Source organism: Ambystoma mexicanum, chromosome 3q, assembly GCF_040938575.1.
Source record: "Ambystoma mexicanum isolate Mex_15411 chromosome 3q, UKY_AmexF1_1, whole genome shotgun sequence".
Taxonomy (NCBI): domain Eukaryota; kingdom Metazoa; phylum Chordata; class Amphibia; order Caudata; family Ambystomatidae; genus Ambystoma; species Ambystoma mexicanum.
In genome coordinates this window covers 379247446-379271825 of record NC_090926.1, presented here as the reverse complement: position 1 = coordinate 379271825, position 24380 = coordinate 379247446, and the positions used below count along the sequence as shown (strand labels likewise).

General features: G+C 44.6%; 1 protein-coding gene across 1 annotated transcript in view; it reads right to left on the bottom strand.

Annotated features, from left to right (window-relative positions):
• Window positions 1–24380, bottom strand: part of LOC138582604 (protein NDNF-like) — an 80824-nt gene that overhangs the window by 3347 nt on the left and 53097 nt on the right. The window contains exon 3 of the mRNA XM_069654028.1: window positions 905–1029. Within this exon, the coding sequence (XP_069510129.1) occupies window positions 905–1029 (125 nt within the window). The remainder of the gene's footprint in view (window positions 1–904; window positions 1030–24380) is intronic.

The window sequence follows — 24380 nt, the reverse complement described above, 5'->3', positions numbered from 1 at the left end:
TAGGACAAAAGGTCAATTGTAAAAGGTCAATTTGGGTAATACTGTGCATAAGTGCTAACTGCGGTGCCAGCGGCAAAATAAAAAAGTGAAAAGCCAAAGGAGAGAAGAGTAAAGTGTGCTGCCAGTCCTTCCATTTCAAGATCTGCTGCTTTGGGTGTTTTGTTGAGATACCAGCATAGTTTGAATGGAAAACAGCAGATTTGGTGCCAACTCTATATTGTATTTATTCACAACCGGGGAAGGGCGCTCAGCCAATCAGGTGACTGGAAATGCCGACGAGAACACACTGTGTACCCCCTGCATTTTCCAGCCACCCGAGGCCCATATGGTGGTGCCATCTTGATTGTGGGGAGGCAACACAGAAAAGGGGCTAAGTCCCATTTCCTAAAGCAGAGGGCACATTTTTTTTTGTATGGGAGATTGGGCTTGCACAATACCCGCGGAGGCCATCTCCCTTACAAGAAAAAAAATATTTGCACCCCAGGCAAACCCTGGGGTGAGAATAGCTATCACCCCCTTGTGTCTATGCTCAGGCTGGCAAGCCGGTACTGGCCATGTACGCCCCCTGAGATAGGGAGTATTGGTGCAGTAGTTGCGGTCAAAGCTCAGAATTTTGGGCCACCTAGCAAACATGTACAATGAAGGGCTGCCTCATTGTACTGATAGAAGTGCAGTGGTTCTTGCCTGCAGAGAGGAATCACAGGTAGTTCTGTAAGCCAGAAAGGGAGCCCTGAACAGCGAGTCAAGAGGAAAATGTGCTTTCACACCAGACATAAACTAGCCTCACAACCTCATAAACCCTATGGTTATGAGTCATTTCATAGACCACCAAACCTGCACATTCTTCACAACGCCATGCACATCTAGCTGATTAAGTCTGAAGCAGAGATTATTCCGTGTATACCTGAGCCACCTCTGGAATTGGTTGAAGGCATCTCCAGGAAGCTCAGTCTCCAGGATAGAGGAGACTCGCAAGGCGTTACGCGCACAGTTACAGGCGTGAGGCTTTTCTTCACTAGAAAGAAGTACCTGGAATAGTGGGAAGAAAGAAGATCCTGTGAGCAGGCTGGTAGACCTAAAAACTATCAGCAGAATAAAGAGGCTACAGGTGGAGCACGTCTGAAGAATTAAACATTGCCAGCAAGGTGTTCACCCGAATGCACCACTGCAATTCAGGAGCGCTGGGTATTGACACAAGAGCAGAGTCATGCCGGCATGACCAGCAACACCCTCATTCTGGATTGGGCAAGCGCAGAAGAAAAATGCGGGGGAAACCTTTTGCTTGTGCTCTGTTATGGGCAGGGTGGGGGTGGTGAGGATTCCCTGCACAGTGTAAACTAGGGTTGCTGTGCCGCGAGCGAGAACCTCAACCCAGAATGTGGGTTTTCAGCACTCTGGATTTCAGGAGAATGAATCTGTATTTCCTCTGCTAAGAAAAAGCAGGCACAGTCCCTTGAACTCAACAGCACAGTGGCGGCTGACAGAGGCGTTGCTAGGGGGGTGGCTGAGTGGGCTATAGCCCCGGGTCTTTTGGTTGTAGCCCCGGATAGAAGCTCAGGGGGCTAGCTAGCCCTGAGTCCCGACAGTCCCGACATTAGTGTAACCTCAGATCTTTTCCAGACCTAGCAACACCCCTGGCGGCTGACATGCTGGTCACTATGGCCACCATTGCATACATCTGCGCGTGAGTGTAAATTCCGAGTGACTCACTGAGCCTTCTTTGCTGTCTGTGGAGACGGATCAGAAGCTGTTTTGAAGAGCCTGGGTGCACAGATGCGCAAGCAGTCAGGGTCCTTAATCCGGATTTACACAGTATTGGAGATTTAGGCATTAATTAACAGTAAAATGCAGCGATCTTTTCAGGATGGCTAATAAATATTCAGGTAATTTGCAGTTCAGTAGATGTACATTTTTCTCGTGCACAAATCCCAATACTCTGACTTCAAATATCACTATTCCTGGGACTGGCAAACTCTGCACCATAATTTCCATTAAACATGAACATAATTTGTGCATGAAAAGTAGATTTCTGTAGCAATCCACTTTGAAATGTGAATCTCCTGCGTCTTTCCTATTCTACTGCCCATAAAATGTTTTTACCCCTGAATTTTTCATCCACAAATGTTTCATTTTGGAATTTTAACTGTTTTTATATTCAGAGCAGCAGCAGAATATGATATGTTATTTATAACGCACTTAATACCCAGAGGTTTCTAAGCGCGGACCCGGGGATCGCACCTGTGCTGCTCCGTGTCGTCTTGCTCCCAAGGCGAGAACGTTCCCCTGAGCTATCCTCCCAACACCAATGCTGGTGTTGATGGAGTTGGCGCGGGAAGAGTGGCGTACCTCTGGATAACCACCAACACCACCCCCAGTAACGGATTGGGCACTCATCAGTTCTGGCACTTGCCCGCTTGGGCGACCCAATCTAAGGCCGTGGGGCTGCTTGAGTCTAGTTTAGGGCTTCATGTGGGTGCTGCCCTCTCCCTTCCCTCTGAAGCCACCAGCCCTGTCAACAGATACAAGGCCATGGGAAAGCCCACTTTAGCGTCCTTAAAGGGCTTGTGTGCACGTCCCTCCCAAAACATCTTCATCTGCTGGCCCCAGGCTCCCCCCACGCAGGACCGATTGCTGGGGCCACCAGACCCCACCCATGCACTTCCATGGCTTTGACGAAAAGCCCTAGTAGAACAGAATGTTGTGGTTCGGCAGCATGTTGGGGGGCATTTTGGGGGCTATGGGACGGGCATCTGGGGTGCTACTGGAATAAGTTAGGTTAGAATAGAGGTAGGGGAGATGGGCATCTGGGGAGTTTTAGGGGGTGTTGGGCCAGGGTGCGCATAGGAGAGATGCGCTGTAGACTTCTTCCTTGTTTCTTCATTAATGATTTTTTTTTGCAGCCTTCCGGTTCTCTTTCATTTATGTTTCATTATTGTTTAATTTTTATTATAATTTAACAATGCAAAGTAGCGAGGATGCTTCTCCATGACGTTAGATATCGTGTCAAACAGTTTTCACCTACATGTTGAACTGTGGCTGCCTCCACATTGAGGGTGGAGGCAAAGATTTGAGGACTAGAGCAGAGGGTGTCTCCACATTGAGGGTGGAGGCAAAGATAGGAGGACTAGAGCAGAGGGTGCCTCCACATTGAGGGTGGAGGCAAAGATAGGAGGACTAGAGCAGAGGGTGCCTCCACATTGAGGGTGGAGAAAAAGATAGGAGGACTAGAGCAGAGGGCCTGCTTCTATTTGATTTGCACTATTGTGAAGTCTTTGTATACTACAGATAGCATAAGCTCAATAATTCATAAAATCGTGTTTTTATCCGTAAATAATAGCTCACCGACTCAGGGGCCTATTCTCAACTTGGCACAGTGAAGGTGCCAAATAGCACAATTGACTGTGCCAAAAGAGGACGCCCAGGCTCCATTCCTATTCTCAAGTGGGCCTGGGCGTCCTCGTAGAGCACGACAGTGCTCTGTGTGGATCGCGCCTGTGCTAAGGTGTTACGGGTGCAATCCAATTTCGGCAGCATTTTTGTAAAATAACGACATATTCGTTAATTTACAAAAATGCTGCTGAGAACACAGTTCCTATACACCAAAGTGAGCAGCTTCAACATTGCAGGATGCTGAAGCTGCTTACTTTGGTGTATAGGAAAGTGTTCGTATACACCCGTGTGGTGTATATGAACACTTTCATTTAAAGCAAGCAGCTTCAACGTTGCATCTGCAATGTTGAAGATGCTCGGCTTAAATGAAAGTGTTCATATACACCACACGGGTGCAGAATGCACATTAAAGCTGCTCGCATTGGTTCAAATAAAAGTGTTCCTATACACCCGTGCGGTGTAAAAGAAAACTTTCATTTAAAGGGAGCAGCTTCAACGTTGCATCCTGCAACGTTGAAGCTGCTCTCTTTGGTGTAAATGAAAGTGTTCATATACACCCGTGGGCCCTATTCTCATTAAGACCTATTCTGAAGGTGGCGCATTCTTCTGGAGTTGGAAGGAATGTGCCACTTTCGGAATGCATGTGGCGGTTGCTAGGATGGGTTGGAAACCAACCTTGCAACCGCCACATTCGTAAACTGCTTTTTTGGAAGCCTATTCTTGTGGCACTCCTCCAGTTTAATATGTGTGCTAAACTAGTGCACATTTACGGTACCCTTTTGGTGCCGTTAAACTGGATGAGTGCAGCAAGAGGCCTTGTTTGGTGTAAATGGAAGTTTCCATACACCCGTGTTGTATATGGACACTTTCATGTACACCAAAGCAAGCAGCTTCAACGTTGCTGCAACGTTGAAGCTGCTCGGTTTGGTGTACATGAAAGTGTTCATATACAACACACAGGTGTATATGAACACTTTAATTTAAACCAAACCGAGCAGCTTAAATATTGCATTCTGCAACGTTGAAGCTGCTCGCTTTGGTGTAAATGAAAGTGTTCCTATACATTGCACGGGTGTATATGAACACTTTCATTTACACCAAACCGAGAAGCTTCAACGTTGCATTCTTCAACGTTGCATTCTGCAACGTTGAAGCTGCTCGCTTTAAATGAAAGTGTTCATATACACCACACGGGTGTTTATGAACACTTTCCTATACACCAAAGTAAGCAGCTTCAACATCCTGCAATGTTGAAGCTGCTCACTTTGGTGTATAGGAACTGTGTTATCAGCAGCATTTTTGTAAAATAACGAATATGTCGTTATTTTACAAAAATGCGGCTGAGATTCGATTGCGCCCGTAACGCCTTAGAACAGGCGCAATCCACACAGAGCACTGTTGTGCTCTACGAGGACGCCCAGGGCCACTTGAGAATAGGAGTGGAGCCTGGGCGTCCTCTTTTGGCACAGTCAATTGTGCTATTTGGCACCTTCACTGTGCCAAGTTGAGAATATGCCCGTGTGTTGTATATGAACACTTTCATGTACACCAAAGCAAGCAGCTTCAACGTTGCAGCAACGTTGAAGCTGCTTGCTTTGGTGTACATGAAAGTGTCCATATACAGCAAGGGTGCATGGACACTTCCATTTACACCAAACAAGGCTTCTTGTGGCACTCCTCCAGTTTAACATCACCAAAATGGTCCGTAAATGTGCGCTAGTTTAGCACACATATTAAACTGGAGGAGTGCCACAAGAATAGGCTTCCAAAAAGCCAGTTTACGAATGTGGCGGTTGCTAGGTTGGTTTCCAACCCATCCTAGCAACCGCCACATGTATTCCGAAAGTGGCGCATTCCTTCCGACTTCGGAAGAATGCGCCACCTTTAGAATAGGTCTTAAGTACCGAAAAGGTTGTTAAGCCTTTGAACGTCCTTTTCGGTACTTAACACCTGGATGAGAATAGGGCCCTCAGTGATTTCTTAAAATTAGTATCGAATTATAATAATTGATTCCAATGAACGGCTCCTGTGGCTTTTTTTCCAGAAGAAAGTAGCACCACATGCAGCGAGCTCAAGGCAAACCTTTCTCATCTGTCGTACTCTTCACACGGAAACCTTGGCACTGCGGCTTTTACGCTTACCTGCAGCATATGTTGCCTCTGTTCTTCAACTCAAAATGGGAGTGTTAATGTTAGCCTGTTTTAAAGTACTGCCTCCTTCCTTGTGCATTCAGTTATATGCTAATGTGCAAAGAAAGGATGATCTAACACCAAGAACAAATGATCCCTCTCACAAACCATCCACACTTCTTGAAAGACCAGAACAGTAGTAGATAGCTCAGTAGGAGTCTTTTTATGATTTGTAAAACGGATAATTTGTTCAAGAGTGAACGTTTCGTGTACATTAATATGTAATCCAATGCACAATTGGAGAACTCGCTTAGATGGTGAGGTGTTTTAATCAGTGCTTTAAGTGGGGTAAGAAATTGAGGGGGGGCCCTCGTTTGGGGGCGTGGCTCATTGTGGGCGTGGCCTAAAAGTGCACAAATCATAGTAAGGTGCGCAAACAAATATATAAATGTATGTGAGCATTTATATGTTTGTATGCGTACTACTATGGTGTGTGTACTTTTCAAGCCATATTTTATAAACATAGCAATGTTACATATTTCTATGTTTATAAAAGGTGGCTTGAAAAGTGCACAAACCATAGTAAGTTACGCACACTTGTGTGCTTACCTTACTATGGTTTGTGTACTTTTCAAGCCACCTTTTATAAACATAGATATTTGTAACATGTTTCTATGTTTCTAAAAGATGGCTTGACACGTAAACAATTCAAGGCATCTTTTATGAAGCGTTGATGACAGATAAAACAAACCGCAAGGTGTGTTTGTCCGTCGACAAAGCTTTATAAAAGATGCCTTGAATTGTGCACGTTTCAAGCCGTCTTTTATAAACATAGAAATATTTCTACCTTTATAAAAGATGGCTTGAAACGTACACAGTACAAGGCATCTTTTATAAAGCTTTGCCGACGGAGAAAGCACCTCGGGCTCTGTGATCTATCTGCTCAGAGCACATAGATCACTGAGCCCGAGGCGTCTTTCACCCTCTGCGAACCCGCGGGCTCCGTGATTTAATCTGCATATTAGATCACGGAGCCCACAGGGGTCAGTGACCTGGGGAGGGAAAACAAAGGGACAGTAACTTCCTCTGATGACCCTGATGAGGGGTTATCAGAGGGAGTTACACTAACTGACAGAAGTGCCGCCAGCCTCAGCGTCGCTCTGGCTGGCTGGCACTTCTGTCAGCTTGGCCGACATAATGACGGGCGCAGCTCCCGTCGCGGCTGCGGCCGCGGCGGGATAATGCATCCCGCCAATGTTGTGTGGGACGGGGGGGCCCCGGCTGGGCCCCGGCTCAGCCCCACTTTCTGGAGACTGCCGGGGCCCGGCCCCGGCAGGCCCCGGCCCACTTAAAGCACTGGTTTTAATACATACATGAACATAAGCATTATTGAATGTATACCATATGAAACATTCAAAGGATTGCACAGACCAAATAGCATCACATACTGTTCTATTTATTTTTTATTGGGTATTTAGTTTGCCTACTCTATATACAATTGACACGTTGTGTAGTGTCTGCCTGTTATGCAGGTTTAGCTGCTTTTCTGTACAAAAATATCTGGGACCAGAACAGGAGGTGCCACCCCTATTTATATTTGAAACAGGTATTGCTATGGATTGTCACTCAAAATTTTCATTCACAATCATGTCGTATTTAGCAATACAGTATTGTCCTCGTACCGAACTGAAAGCCTGCAATGCACGTTCGTAACAAGAGCAGATGGGGAAAATGTGATTTAAACTTTTAGTACTTGATAACTCGCACGGGGACGCAAATATAAAGAGAGCATTCCACAATGGAACGTTGTGAATACGATGTTACTTCTGTACAATGGGAACACGGGTTTTCTGTGGAGAAATCCAACACGTTTTGCACTGTGCTGGTTTTGTGAAAGCAAAACTTGTCTTGAAAGTTTTTTCCTCGTTGTTTCATTTCTTTCTAAAACGGGCAGTGACCAGAAGTTAGACTGCAGAATGTGATCGAAAAATCGATGCTGTGAATCTCAAATGGGCTCGGCGCTGTGTCCTCTCCGCCATGTGCCCAGCGAGCGGGTCGGGGCTATTGGCATTCAGCATTCCTTCCTGTCTAACATTTGCACCGGTGCTAAAAATGGAGGAAATGCTACAGAATGAAGCAAACTGGTTTTGCCTCATTCAGGGCTCAAGTCGAGGGTACACGCGGAGGGACGGAGTCCACACACTTTTTTCAGAGGGTGGACTCAGTCCCCCCCCAGCTAAAATAAGAAACAATGAATGACCAGTTTTGATGTATGCATCAAAGCTGACCACAGGGATCGAATCACAGTCTGATTTGTAGGCCGGACATTTCACCACTGCACTATATAACCTGATGAAGAATAACAAACAACTAAAGATAAATTCACCCAATTTGGTACTGAATGTCTCAGGGAAAACATTTCTATTGGTTCTTGGAGTTTAAAACATGCACACTGTCTAACGTTTTCAAAAAATATCCGCTCTTGGTTTTGTGTGTGTTGTTTTTATGAAAGGCAAATGCCATTTGTCCTGTGTAATTTGGGTGGTTATGCAGACCCAATTTGATGAAATGTGCATATTTTACCTTGGTATGCTAATTTCTGGTGATGTCACATCACACTGCATTTGTTGATGAGTCCCCCCACTTTAATTTTTAGGACTTGACCCCTGGCCTCAATCCCTGTTATCTAAGAACATTTGCCCCAGGGCGCAAATGAATCAGACTGATTTTGGACAGTGTTTTCTGAGTGACATGAACATAAATATATTTAATTCAATTTTTATGTTACACGCTACAAATAGTTTTTTTTAAAAAAAGCTTGTTCACGTTTGCCCTAGTGAAAATCATTTTTATTATTATTATATATATTTGTTTAGTTTTATAAAACTTTACAAAATTACAACTTATTACACTTTGAAAACATTTACACCATCTTAAACCTAGTTCACATCATTACATGAAATACACAAGTTACTTCTAAATCTTATCTTAAAATCATTCACTACAGCAAGACACAATTCTTTCTACTTTAAATTATATAATGCTTATTTGTACGTAATTCATTGTCTTAAATACCAAGATCAATCAATTCACCTCAGTTGTTTGAATTGCTAATATTCATTTTCTTATTACACCCATGCCAAATAAATAAATAGATGCTCTAAGTATAAAATACAATAACATCTTATATATTACTAATAAATAAGAAAAAATCATTTTAAACAGCTATCATTACAACATCCTGCTCCTAGCTTTATTGTAAGCATATCTATTCCAGTTACTCTTAGATGGATTTATTCAATGATTTTCTGGTGCACATCCACAGTTGGTTTAAGGCTACATGTACCCTCTGGCACTCTGAGTTCAAACAATATGTCCAGAATACATCACTTTTAATAAAATCATAATCATGGACCATCATTTTGATGTAATATGGATTGGGGTGCAACCTGTTTCCAGTATTCCCTATTGTACAACCTCAAAAATTGGCACTAAAATACATTGCTACATTTTTTGCACAGGGGTTCATTATGGATAATATAGCCCAGGTAAGCATTTTTCTGTCTGCATGGAAGTTTCTTTTTCACTGTACTCCAATGGCACAACTTAGGCAAAGCAGAAGAATCATTTTGTTTGCCAGTGGAAGTTCTCTGGAGTCCTCTCGCCAGTTCTCAGGATCCTGCAAGTAGTTCATTCTGGTGTAGCCACCCTAATTTCAAAGCTTGAGTTCCTCAAGACCCCATGACCTTTGTGCTCACTTTCCAGATATCATTAATTAAAAGCTGATCCCCAGTATCTCGATCATGAAGGGAGGAAGAGAACATGTTTAGTGATGAACTTCGAGCAATGCCTTTGAGCAGATTGAACCTAGATAAAGGTGAGGAAGATGTTAGTCATACTAGTTGGGGCCTGGACATATCGAATGAGGAAAGAGACTCCGGCCTTAGGGCAGAAAGAGGGAGCACGTGTGACCTTGTAGGAAGTCCACAAATGGATAAGGAAATGAGATATTCAGATCTGGAACAGCCTAAAGATAAAACGCCATATCCCATAGCATATCCTGAGTGTCCTCGAGGACGATTGTGTACTGAAAAGGGAGAGTCTCCGCCATAGGTAAGCAGGTTAATGACATTACCAACAAGAAGACAGGGACAATGATCACTGCCATGGATAGACTAAGAGTGGGATCCGACTATGGGATGGGGTTCACACAGTTCCCTTTGTTAGAGAACGGGGGAGCAAGACCACAATATATTCCATGGCCACATAGGGACAAGGATAACTTAAAATGTAAGCTCCCTAGTGTGACTTCGGAGGCTGGGAAATGGATATACGAATTAGAGAAAATGACAGTAGGCAATGCGCTGGCCATAGGGGACATAAACGGTCTCCTCCATTCTTGGAGAGAGGGCTGATGACATATGGAAGAGAGCAGGATATTCAAGTGTGACTGTACAAAACAGTGCATGATGGAGTGCCATTCAATAATTCCAGGGCAGATGTTTGGAGGGCTCTCAGGGTACAGTATCCTGACATATCAGGTATAGGTGCAATTATGACATGAAAAATGAAAGAAGATGAAGATCCTATTGCTTATATTCAGGATATTCAGGAGAAAGGGCAGCTTGAAACTTGCAAGCTATGCGAAAAGACAGTGGCATTGTTTTACCATATTTTATGTCAGGGGTCGCCTGAACCAGTACAGAGACAGATGAAAAAACAAGTAGGTATGGAAGCAAAGCCATGGGCTGAGATACAGTTGACAATAGTACACCACGGTTATTACAAGGGAAGAACAAAAAGAAAGATGATAATAGAAAGATTTCGGAAGCTAAGTTGATTCAGAAAAAGTTGTCAAACTTTGCCATAGAAGGGGCGGTATTGACAAGCAGGGAAGAAATGGGAATGCAGGAAGCAATGGGTACATCACAGGCAAATAACCCACCATTCGATGGACAAATGTGGGTATGGGTTTGCACCACAAGGCAGAGGTATGGGTTATAGGGGAAGAGGAGGTGGATTTCAGAATAACCAAGGTGGGTTTCAAAACAATCAGAACCAGAACCAGAGTGCTCAGGGAGGATATAACCGAGGAGGGATTGTCAGAAGGGTTTCCCTAGTATGTTGGAATTGTGGAATGACAGGACATATTGCACGCATATGCGAGAGCAGACAGGAATGTACTAAATGGGCAGTTTTCCAGAGGGGGGGCAGCTTATCCTCCAGCATACAGCACACAGACCAGAGAGGGCTTTGCCCAAGGTCACACATCTTATCAGGCAAAAGCACTGCAAGTGCAGCAGGTGCCACAGCATGGACAAGCTCAAATGAATCCACCACAGGGGCAGTCGCAACAAGCCCCTATTCAGACACAGCAGTATGCGAATAAAGGACAAGTATTGACACCTAGAATAGGAGGTGTCACTGTGGTTGAAGAAAATCATTTCACAGGGACAGGGATGGGTTTGTACCCACAATAGGACAGCACACAGGGTGACTTGATGTACTCAGTACTATCTGTAACACTAGACCCCCAAGAGGAACCAAGGGTCGATGTGATGATAGGAGGCAAATCCTTTTCTTTTCTTGTAGACACTGGTGCAACTCGCTCGTGTATACGAAGGGGGAAAATATCCAATGTCAGGTTTTGCCATGAATGCTCAAGGGTTCTCTGGAGCTACGAGTTGGGTTCCTTTTACTGATAAATTACCAGTCCCCATAGGAGAATGTGACATGTCTGTTCCTTTGTTATATTCAAGACAGAGACCATTTAATATTTTAGGAGGAGATTTAATGATGAAACTTAACATGACGATTTAATTTACTGATCAAGGAATAGTGTGCTCTACTCCAGGAATACACTATTTAAACATGGGAGAGTTCGTACTCCAGTTCCAGTAGATCCAGACATTTTTCTTTATGGAGTAAGCATTTTGTGGACATGGTTACCTGGTCTGGTAGGGAAGATTGTAAGGATACCTGATGAGTTTTTGTTTAGACCACAAATACCTATGGATGAGCGAGGTGGACACACTATTTCTATAGAGTTGGAACCAGCTATAGTACGAAGAGAGATGGCAATGCTCGAAGGGATAGACAATGAGGGTAGTCCATGGAGAACAATGATAGCTCTTGAGGAGGGATACAGACTGACTCACATAACCAATGATGATATGTGCAGGGAGGACTGAAGCGATGATGAAGTGGTGTTCTTCATGAACATTCCATACTGGATAAGGATAGAAATAGGGAGGTCCCACAAAGAAAGGCGATAATTCAGCAACAACCAGCATTTTGTCAAGAAGATCTTGAAAAGGTGCTCAGTGCCCTATGGAATATACCTAGAGATGTATCCCACCCTATTGTCTCAACGGAAAAAGCAATTTTCGGGGAGGTCACTTAATTATTGCTTTACAGGTGACCTTAAGGTTGCATCAATCATCTAATAGAATTGTTTATAAACGTCCTAGAATAATTGAGCTGGTTGGAGAGAGAAAACATTTTCAATAGCATGTGCTTTTTAATTCTTATAAATAAAATTAGAGAACATTAATACAAAAATATTCAGTGCTCAACATAGATGTCCGTGATGTATTCCATAGTGAACATATCATAATCAAAAGAAAAAACATTTATCTTCATGATTCAATCCAAAAAACATTCCACGATCTGACAAACAAAATTAAAATTTCAAAATGTGACATTCAGAGTGAATTTTTGAAAGGGAAAGAACTTGAATTCAGTTCCCTGATTAGACCCCCTGTAGTAGATATCTTGAAAAGAGCTCCATATTTTGTTTCCTTGTAATTTTTCTGTTTTGGAAAACGAGGCAGGGGTTAGTGAGGGTTCTGAGAATTGTTCTGGGGCTGTGATTTAGCCACGTATCTGGGTCTTATCTGGAAAAAGAATTCTTTGCCTACGTGGGGCTTGGTGTTCAACCAAACTTTCCACGTTTCGGCGGTCAATCTACTTTATTGTTCGTCCGCCTTCATCAGGGCGTCTTATTTTGAAGACCCTGCCGATAGCTTGATCCCAAGTCTTGGGTCGTGTCTGGTTTGGCATCCTAGGCCGTCCCTCAACCTCGTGTGCAGCTGCCGTTACACTTTTGTGTTCCCAAAGTTCTCAAATGGCTGATCCCTTGTCCTAATCCTGGTGACTCCTGTCCCTGGCAGTGGGTCCCAGCTTCTATAATCGTGGAGAGGCCTGGGGAGGTGGCTGGAAACACATCCCAGGTAGTGCAGAATATCGTCTCCTATTTTGAATTGGTCCAGTGGCGAACTCCTGCAGCTCTGCACGTGAATAGCTCTCTGGTCGCGTTGCCCCCTGGAATGCCGTGGTCTTTCCTGGTATGGTTCCCTGCAGTCTGCGGGCCTTATTCTGCCCTTCGGGGTGCCCCCAGAAAGCAGATGCACTCGTGTGTAAGTCTGTGTTTAATCGATACGGTCTATAGACCACAGGCCCCTAAGATGTAGGTTTATTAAAGGGGATAGGGGAGCTTAAAATAAAGCTTAAACCAGGAGAAATGTTACTCTGAGCAAAACAGTGCCCTATGTCCAGAGAAGCTGATGAAGGTATATTTCAGACAATTTCAGCACTGATGAATCAGTTGATGCTGGTGCCATCAGAATCATTGTGTAATACTGCAGTGTATCCGATTATAATATCTAAAGGAGGGTCGTGGAGATTTATCCAGGATTTGAGAACTCTTAACCAGATTGTAGATGCTGAGTCTCCTTTATTTCCTAATCTTGTGACAATGTTGTGTAATATCCCAGTAGAAGCTCAGTATTTCACGGTGATCGATTTGAAAAATGTGTTTTTCTCGATCCCCTTGCATAAGGACTCCCAAGACTTGACTTCATTTATGTTTCACCAAAATAGACTAACACATACTGGCTTGCCTCAAGAGTACTGTGAGTCCCCATCAATGTTTAACAGGGTCCTACAGATGGATCTAGGCAATATTGATTTCAAAAGCGTGGTGATACAATACATAGATGATCTATTGATTTGCAGTAAAATAGAGGATGAGTGTAGGCTGGACTCTATTCAACTAATGACTATTTTAGCAGACAAAAGATATAAGTTGGAGAAGCAGAAATTACAGTATTGTCACGAAGAGGTGTTATACATAGATCAGTTAATTTCGCATGAAGGAAAGAAAGTGACACCTGAGAGAGCTGAGGCAATAATGAAAACCTCAGAGCCGAACACAGTGAGACAGATGCAACAGTTTCTGGGTTTATGCAATTACGTTAGAGCCTGGCTATTTGTTTTCAGCACATACGCAAGGCCACTTCTGCAAGCATTAAAGAAAGCACAAGTTGGTAAAACAAAACTAGAATGGACCAAAGCAATGGAGGAAGGATTTGAGGAGCTAAAAAGAGCAATTTGTACAGCCCCAGTTTTAGGGATTCCCAATTAAGGAATTTGATATGTTTTTACACATGAATGGGTCAGTAATGACAGCAGTGCTTGTACAAAGGACAACATTACGGTACAAACTTTTAGCATACTACAGTGGGATTTTAGACCCAGTTATGAGAGGACACTTCCCTTGCAAACAATCATTGGCAGCTGCCACATTTGCAATTGAGAAGTCCACAAGTATTGTCATGGGCTGCTCTACGAACCTTTACATGGAGTATGCTCTGTTTGCCATTTTTTAAAAACCCAAGGGCACATTGACATCCCAAAGAGCTTCAGTTTATGAAGTAATGATTTCTAACCCAAAGATTAAAATTGTAAGATATAAAATAGTGAACACAGTCACATTCGTAGCTGAACCTGTAGAAGAAGGTGATCATGTGCATGACTGTGCCAATTATGTTGAATTTTATGATGATATACCCTATGTGAAAGAGAATACTTTGGCAGGAGGGGAGATTCTTGTTATTGATGGTTCTTCGAAAATGTATCTGACTAGTGGGGAAATACATTCAGGCGCTGCAGTAGTGAGACACAGATTAAATGGAGAATTTGAAGTAATAGCAAGCAGCAGAATTAGTAGTGCTTATTGACCGCTTAAGAAAAATGAAGGTCAGGAAGTGACGGTGTACAGTGACTCCGCATATGTGGTGTCATCTGTACAGGCAGGGTTGGCACGTTGAAAAAGGAGGCGCTATCTCCACGCAGACGGCTCGCCAGTGCAGCATGCATCCTTATAGGATATGCTCATTAAGGCACTAAAACTCCCAGTAGCCATTGCGGTTTTAACATGCGCAGCACATACTAAACAAAAAGACTTTCTTGCGGGGACGAAGCCGCAGATGTAGAAGCCAAAATGGTTGCATATTCTACTTTCAAATTTCTGACACTGAGGATATTAAAAAAAGTCGGCTACAACCATGTTAGTGCTGGAGGGGTTTAATATGCACACCACAGGAAGAGCAAGAACTATGGAAATGAAGGGGGTGTTCTTTGTCCCACACAGAAGCTTTATGGCGACAGGACAGCACTGGAAAGCCAGTAATGCTATTAACTTTATTGAAGGTCACGCTTGAACAGCTGCATTACCCCATGCATTTAACTAGAGAAAGTCTTGCTGCCAATATTGCAGAAGACTGGTTAATTCCTAATTTGTTGGAACACATTGCACTGTTTATGGTGAATTGAATCATGTGTCAAAGGTTTACTGCCAGGCATACACTGAGAACAATTAGAAGAGTAATACCGCAACCGAATGGTCAGTTTCAGCATTTACATATTGACTATGTTGATATGATGTTGACATGTAATGGATATAGGTATCTATTAGTGAGGTGTGCCTCTTCCCCAGGTGGATTGAAGCTGGCCCATGCGCACACCCTGATGCCACTTGCGCAGCAAAGTTTTTAGTTCGCAAATTTTTCCCAAGGTGGGGTGTGTGGGAAGTGCTTAGATCCGATAATGAGCCACGTTGTGCCAATGAGCTATTCGAACAAATAGGGCTTTTATTAAGTATAAAGCACATGTTTTCTTCTGCGTATCACCTGCAAGCAAACGGAATAAGTGAGAGACTCAACGGCCTCCTCAAAGAGAGGATTGCGAAGATTAAATTGACTTTGAAATAGGGATGCTGTATTGCCTACCCCTGGCCTTATATGCCCTTTGGAATCAGCTGCCAGGGTTGGACCACCACCTCACCCCGCACAAACTAGTAACAGGCCATCGAATGAGAATGCCCCTTACACCTCTGTCTAGGATTAGGAGTGATGCCCAGAGTGTAGCCAAAACTCTAGGTGATGAGATGCATGATTATTTGACATGTATGACTACCAGTATATCTTTCATTCCAGATCAAGTCAAGCATCGGAGGGGACAATTTAGGAACACTGAAGAAGATAATTCAGTGACCAATTTGAGTGAACTATTACTACCACCTAGGTTATATGTTGAGGACGAGATTCTAATCAAAAATGTCACCCAGAAGTGGCACGAGCTTCACTTCAATGGCACATTCTGTGTTGAAGAAGTGTTAAGGTTCAGGGAAGAAGAGCTTGGTTGCATCTAAATGACATTTATATTTATAAATGCAAGACCCTCCTTCTCACCTTTGCTGATCCAGAAGCAAGACAAGAAGAAGAATGTCTGCAGACCTGATACATGACTAAGAAGAAGGACGATAAAACAACAAGTGATTAACACATATTTTATTTGGACTGGAATTCAATAGACACTCCTTGTAAATATTTTAGCAGAGATTGCAAAAACATGCAGAGAATTTCCGGGGTTGAAATTAATTTTTAGAAATATATTGAAGCAATGAATGCCCCAGAGTTATGCCAAAACCTCAGTTCTTGATCAGAAATTGGAAGAGGGATCAATATCCCGATTCATTTTGTGGAGAATATCTGTTTTAGGTGATAAAAATACATGACACCTGCCGACAGTGACATTCATAGGCTTGTGGTTGCCATCTTTGTGTTCATACTTCAATCTTACCTTACTCTTGTTGGAAGAGATGTTAATATTCACACTTTTTTACAGGATCCTAAAAACGGTGCAGTGATAAGAAGGCTCCTCATTGCCATAATTGAACAAATGGTACAGTTGCAAATAAAAATAACCTCAATGATTGCATTGCATAAATGATTATTGAGGAAGACGACATGATTATAGAGAGAGTACGAGTTCAGCAAGCAGTAGGATGGCAAGAAAAACGGTTGCCCAGATTTGTATGCATAATATATATTTGCATGATTGTTTCTATCTTTTTGTTCCTTATTTTTCACAGTCTATATTATCTTAATGTTTTCACTGAAGAAAGAGCTCTATAAATATATTGGGAGACATAAAAGAGATGCAGAGGAAGATAACGAAGGGATAAAATACTTGTCTAGATAATTCAGCTCAACTGCGGAATACCATGTGGTATGATCACATGAAAAAGGTAGGGGAAACAGAATCTGATGAGAGTTGCTATGTTTGCTCTGTCATCCCCTATGCCATGAATATAGTAAGAACTTTTATTTTGAAGGAGGTATCAGCAAATGATGCAAAATGCCTCAGCCATCGTGCAGCATTTACTACTCGAGGACAGTTTAAAGGAAGTTGGGCGACTTTGCGATGGAGATCAAAATGGTCATTTCCACACCAGGTTGACTATATCAAGACCAAACAAATTGAGAAGGAGCCTGGATGGAAAGACAAAATGCTTGTGTATCCTGCAGCAGGACAGGATGAGGTGATCATTGAAGAAATGAAGGGAATGAATTGTCCTGATGTGACAGAAATAGCAGGATCACCTGGATGTTGGGAACAAACTTAAATGTTGATCTAGGGACGAGTGCTTACTAAGAAGGGATAGGAAGAAGGAATGGTGTCCTGTGCAGCTCATCTGCTGAAGACGGAATACGTACAAGAAGTGCAGAAAGTTAATGATGAATGCTTAAAGTCACGGGCCAAGCACTCCGAATTGCTGACATGGGTACAAGACGAATCAGGCCCAGTAATTGTAGTCCCATTGGTTAATGCAACACTTTGTTTTTGAAGTCATGGAAAGAACCATGTGTGATATAAAAAAGGTATGCAAAGCCACAATTGCTGTTCCTGGAATGAGAGAAGGGACAGCTGTCCTCATGGATCGATATTGTGCTTGTGGATCCAGAGCCTATACGAAGTTGCCCAAGGACTGGGGCGAAATGTGTTCCCTGGTGCTCATCCATGTTCCAGCATTGGTGATTCCTCAGAGAGATCTAAACATTGGGTAATTTCCGAAAGTGGATGACCATTTAAGAAAAAGAAGATCACTTAAACTCCTCTGACGGACGAAAAGAGAAAATGATATCTTAGCCAAGTCGATAACAGTGTATGATACCAGGAGCACAAGTTGTTCAGCAACAGTGCTATGATAATGACAGTTATATTCATTCCTGCAATCCAAACAGTTGAAAATGCCAATTGGTTGCAAATCACCAGATGGGAGCTTATGCAGACAATCAATCCTACCATAAAGGGATTCAACGCCATTAAAGAAGAGCTGACGGCCATACGACTGATGACCCTCCAGAATAGATAGGTCCTTGTTATGATCACAGCAATGGAAGGAGGAGTTTGCGCCAAAATCGGGCATCATGTTGCACATTCATACCTTCTCTCGATGACCAGAATGGAACCTTGACAGAGGCCATAACGTTGTTGACATACATGCATGCCACGATGAAAGATCAGACAGATAACATTGAAGATGACAGTTGGTTTGCCTCTTTGTTTTCGTGGATTCCTCTGTGCTTGGTGAATATATTCAAGGTTCTTGGAGTAATACTGGTACTAGTTATGTTTGCATTCTGTGTAGTCAGGATGGTGATTGCCCAATGCAAGAAAACAGCAAAGAAGGTTGTAGGGATAAAGATCATTATCGATGTCAAACTTGAACCAAATGCCAAGGAGCTGACTGATGATGCAGTTAGAACATACATAGAGGCCAGCATCATAGCACCTGAAGGAACCAGGTTTCTGTATCCAAAGAATCATAAGAAGAACGTGGGATGATGGGTCTATTGTTCCCTGAATGGACAATGTAATTACGTGACCTGGAGTGTAGATGAGCATGTCAAATCAGCAGGCACCCTGAGGAGGGTGATGAAGATATGGACACCTAAGAAACACGTCTTCAAGAGAAAATACCAGGATGTGGAAACGATTGAGGAAGTGGTCAAGGACTTGACCAGAGGGAGGAATGTAGAGGGGCAGCTGCATGCCTCTGCAGAAAACCCTGCCCCCTACCTCCCATATGTTGGAGACCCGAGATTGTGCCATCTTTGACACCAGCAGTTGTGTCAATACTGCAGCGTGTGTTTGCAAGAAGATACCCGTTGAGAAAACCCTACCAAATGTAATGTGTAAGTGATGACAACTTAAGGGAGGAACTCCCTGAAGGAATATGAGAAGGAGCAGAGAAAAGAAGCAAGTGACGTCACAAAAGTATGCAAAACATCTTGGGATACTGACTGAAGAGAAAGTATGGATCCTACAGAAACGAATGATGAAGTAAAGAATCGAGTGAACTCTCAAATGTAAAAGAAGATTAAATGTGCACAAAGTGCTGTAGAAAATCAACCGTTCAATAAATGTACAGATGCTGAAACGCAAGGTAGACTAAGTCATCATAGAAGCTGGCTATACGTAGTGAATAGAACACAGGCGAAGTCACCATTGTATAGGAGCTGGCCATCAGTATCATGAATTTAGTAAGCCAGGACCCATGAAGTGGGAAGGGAAAGCTCTGTCTGAGCAAGAATAAGCAGAATCGTGGAGCTGCAAGACAAGGCTGTCTGGCCTGGAGTCAAGACTGAAGCAGCCAAGGTCAGTTATTTATTCTGGAAATGAGCTAATGTGCGAAGGATGAATCATCCCTTGTTAAGGTGCAAAGAAAGAGCACCAAGAGTGCCAAGTTGAATTCATTTAAAGCATTTAAAAGCTGCAACATGGACCAAATCGTGGTCTCCTTTCATGTGAGCCAATGATGAAAATATATTTTTAACTTGGAATCCCAGAACACGATAGTGAGTGCTCTCACGCCCATGTATTCCAAGAGACAAGGATACTTTGCAAGGCCAAGACAATCTTCATGGCAGAAGGCATGGGCGATAAGAGATGTTAGGCTAATTGGGTGGGGAGGTAGCGTCATGCCCCATCTCCTTGCACCTGGGTCTGGGTTTACGTGCTGTTAAGTGAACCGAATGTTCCATACCAATTGTAGCAATCCATATAATGAAGGACCTTATAGCTTGAATATTAATAGGAAACTGTGTATCTAATGTTTCTGAAATGACATGTTTTAGAGGTAGGCATATGTGGTCCACCTGTCAGTGAGCAGCAAATCACAATCGTAGCCAATCTCAACCCTTGATAGGTTTTTCAGTATTGCCATGTAGTATGACATCATCCCTGATGTATTTTTTATATAAAAGCTATGATTTGTGTGACGATCGCTGAAACTGAGCGTACATCCGTGGATGTTCGTTGTAAACTCCCTGTTTTAGATAATTGTTAATAAAACAGTGCTTTGCTATCTTCCTGAGTTGGTTCGATTATTTGGACTCGATAATCTGTGTGATACGATACATTACGTATGCAAGTTCCTAAAGGGCCCTAAGCTCAACAAGTTTCATTTTCACTGGGGATTGGTGTACAAGCCCTTTAAGTCAAGACAGCCATTTTGTCCCAAGCCCACACTGGCATCTCAAGGGTCATAAAGTCAGGCAGCATCTCTTGAGGGAAAATTGGCCCACTGCGAAGAAAGAAACAAGCCAGGACTGGAATCCTCCTAGTACTCTGCAGCAGCAACAGGAAGGATCATCTACAGGGGCCAGTCTGTGGTGCACCGTGCACTTCAGCTAAATTTCAAACTTTATTGGATTCGGCTCAGGCAGCTCACAGGCTAATTAACAAAGATATTGCTGATTCGGCAATGCCTCTGTTAATTAGACTATGTGTACTGTAAAGGTGCAGAAATAAGGCTCAGACACAATGGTGGCATGTTTTTGGATATACACATTTATTAAATTAAAGAGGGTTGGCAAAATGCCTATCTATTCCTAAAGTTAAGAGGACTTTCGGAAACCCTACTTCAAAGGAAACTAGTGAAATTTTCAGGAAGTCCAAAACTAAAATGGCTGTCACTGTTGTGTCCCCAAAACCTAATATGTATTTAACACTAATAATCCAAGATAACTGTGCAACAATGGTCTCTTCTCAAAGTAATAAGTGCTCACTGTGTTTTCAATCAACAGAAAAGTTCCCAGTTTCGTTGGATGTAAAAAGTGATGCAAAATAAAGTTCAGAAAATGCAAGTTTTCAAATGCAATGGTCATGCTCCTTTCCCCTAGACTTCCCCTTATCCTAAATTACAATATACTTCTAGTGGGAGTGCTAGCATCACAGTTCTTGTGACCTGTTAGATTCGCACATCCACTACCAAGTGTAGCACCCCACCATTCAATCACAGGGTTTTGACCCTCTTATTCTCAGTCTCTCATGTGAGTGCAGGTCTCGGACTCACAAAGTGATGTTGTATCCATTTGGTTCACTTTCTTGTCAAGTATGTAATTGTCTCTTATTCACTTCAAGATACCAGACCCTCTCTTTGATTAGGGTCTCAGGTCCTCTTGTTTTTGGGTGCAGGTCCCAGACTCGCATGCTGTGTTGTATCTGCTTGGTTTCTCATTGGTCTCCCTCTGACTTTAAATGCAAGGGTACCAGACCCTCAAATTTTTGGTTTGTCATTTGTTTCCCTCTGACTTTCAAAGGGTGGGTCCCAGATCCTCTTATTCTTGGTTTCTTGTTGGTTCTCCTCTGACTTTCAAAGGGTAGGGTCCAGGACCCTCTTGTTCTCGACTTCTTGGGTTCCCTAGACCTCCCACAGCTCCATGGCCACCTGCGTACCGGTCTGCCCTCTCCTTGGTGGTACAGGCAGTTCCCGGGCAGCTGTGATCTTCCTGGAGGCTTCGGTAGTGTCTGGGCATCCAGCGGGGTCTGCAGCATTGCTGCAGACTGAGGCCTTCCTTCGGCTGCACGCTCCCTCTCTCTGTGCTTCATCTCGCCTCTGGTTATGGCTCTCACTTGGGGGCGTGGCTTGGAGCCGATGGAGGGCAGAAGCTGATCTGCCGGGCTCCGGCCGAGACGCCGCTTCCTGATCCTTTTTCTCCGGTACAAGAGTGGTTGCAGCCAGCGGAAAAGCACGCATCGGTGGGGGAAGTGCTCCCCATTAGGAATTACTCGAGTGTTGGAATTTTCGGAGCCCCCGTGAGGAAGAGCGGGCTCCGGATCCCACCCTCCCCTCCGTCGCGCATTGATCCAAGATGGCGCCTGGCACAGCTTCACGCAGCCCCTGAACCAGCGTCCCCTGACGGAGCGCTTTGGGGATCGGCAACAAGGCCGGGGGGGGGCGACCCCTGTCTGACGCTGGTTCGGAATCGACACTGGCCCCCAGGCCCCTGACTCTGTTACCCCTGGGCTGGCCCAATTTATGCAAAGCGGACTACAACTAGAACCACGTGGATGGCATCACATAAAGAGAAACTCGCCGCCTCTGAGAAGCAGCACCCCGCCCCACGGCCATCACCCGAACGACCTGATTCCAGCCGAAGCACTCGGGGGCCCTGAAACTCAAGGTGCGTGAGCCTACATAATACCCTTTGGTGGGCCGCCTGCACTTGGCTCCCCGACTCGGCTGCCCCGGGGCACGCACTTGCCCCTGCATGTTCGGCGATCTACGTCCAGCGGCTTCAAGATGGCCACCAAGAACAAGAGCAGGGCCGCCACCATGGACTCCTTTGTCTCGACCAAGGCGAAGTCCTCCACCCAGTCCAGACCTAGCCTCTCCGAAAACACTCATCCGAACGAAGGGGAGGTCAACGACAATCGCTCTCAGATATTGGATGCCATTGCCTCACTGAGAACCCACATTGACTCCAAGATTGATGAGTTCAAAATAGACATACAACTCATCCGCCAAGATGCCCGCAACTTGACGGAGAGGGTAACGACCGTCGAGAATTCCACGACGGAGCTGTCCGGGGCCACCACAACCCTGAAGTCCGAAGTCTCCGATCTAAAGAGGAGGGTCGCCTTCCTGGAGGAAAGGGCGGAGGAAGCCGAAGGACGGGCCAGACGGGGGAACATCAGGATCCTGGGTATTCCGGAGGGAACAGAGGGCTTAAACACCACATCCTATGTCGAAACCCTTCTGCTACAAGAGATCGGGGCCGGAAAACTAACCCAAGGCTTTGCGGTCGAAAGGGCACATAGATCCCTCCAGAGACGTCCTCTCCCCGGCTCGCATCCACGGCCAATAATAGCCAAAATATTGAATTTTCAAGATAGAGAAACCATCCTACGGCACTCCAGGGAAGCAGGTCCCATTGAAAGGGGGGACTCAAAAATTACTATTTACCCCGACTACACCCAGAAAGTACAGAGGGAAAGGAACTCATTCGTCCCGATCAAGGCGAAGCTTCGCCAACTGGACATTAAATACAGGCTGCTGTACCCCGCGCGCCTGAGAGTTGTTTATAATGGGCGAGCGATATTTCTCGAAAACCCGGAGGCGGCCAATATGTGGCTAGAAGATAATAACCTAGCCGATGGCAAGGATCCTCCTCGGAATGATGATTAAGTCTCGAGTCTCCTCGCACCACCAGTAACCGGACCCCAGCAGGTAATCCAAACAACAGTTTAACTTACGGAAGCGGCCCTCGCACGGCCCTGCCGCCTCGCACCAACCCTACCCCCAGCAGAAAATCCAATTGGGCCAGTTCACCGCCCGACCCAGCTCACGCCCGATTCCCGGATGGGTTCAGACGGCTCGAGAGCGCCTGAGCACCGCGACAGCGTTGTAGTCGCTGGGCGCACCAGTTTGTGTTATGTTGGGCAAGTTACGACACAAGACTACATGAACCAGGGGCCCCCCGCCCGCAGAACGCCACCTGTGGTTCGTTGTGCCACCGGGCCAGCGGGCCAGAACTCCAAGACGAATTCAGAACACCGATCCGATGGCGTCGCAACTTGTTGTGATGACTTGGAATGTGAGGGGAATGGCTTCATACCTCAGAAGGAACCGCGTACAGTCCTACCTCAGGAGGAAGAAGGTCTCGATTGCGCTATTACAAGAGACCCACCTTACAGCGGACTCCATGTCTAAGTTAACGGATCGATGGGATGGGACCACGAGGCGGTCTCCTTACTCCAAATATGCGAGAGGCGTACTGATATGGGTGAACCTGAATGTGCCTTTCCAGCTAGAAGGCTGGGATTCTGACAAGGAAGGAAGATATACATCAACGTGGGGCACCATAGAACAAACCCCAGTGTGCTTCATTAACACATACTTTCCACAGCATGGAATCCCGTCATACTTAAGCACGTTGAGTGCTAGACTGGCACAACACCGAGGCAGGACCTTCGTGTGGGGGGGAGACTTCAACTGCGTCATGGACTTAAGCAAGGACAGATCGCACCCTCCTCCTCAGCCAAGCAATCCCGCATCCACCTCCTTGACGGAAACACTCGACCAACTCAACCTGGTAGACATCTGGAGAGTGCAACATCCAGAGGCCAGAATTTACTCACACTACTCAGCTCCACATGGCGTCCACACAAGGATCGACTACTTGTTTGTTGATAAGGAACAATCTCCACTGGCCACATCCACTGAATATTTGGGGAGATCGATTTCCGACCACTCCCCGCTCGCCATGCATTGGCAGCTGCGTGGACCCAAACCTCCAATTCCCATGTGGAGGATGCCTACAGCAGCGTTGGATGATCCGGAGTTCAGAGAGGACCTTGCTGAGAAGCTAGAGGAATATGTCGAAATCAATAAGGGATCGGTGGCTACCTGGTCCACACTGTGGGAGGCCATGAAGGTGGTTACCAGGG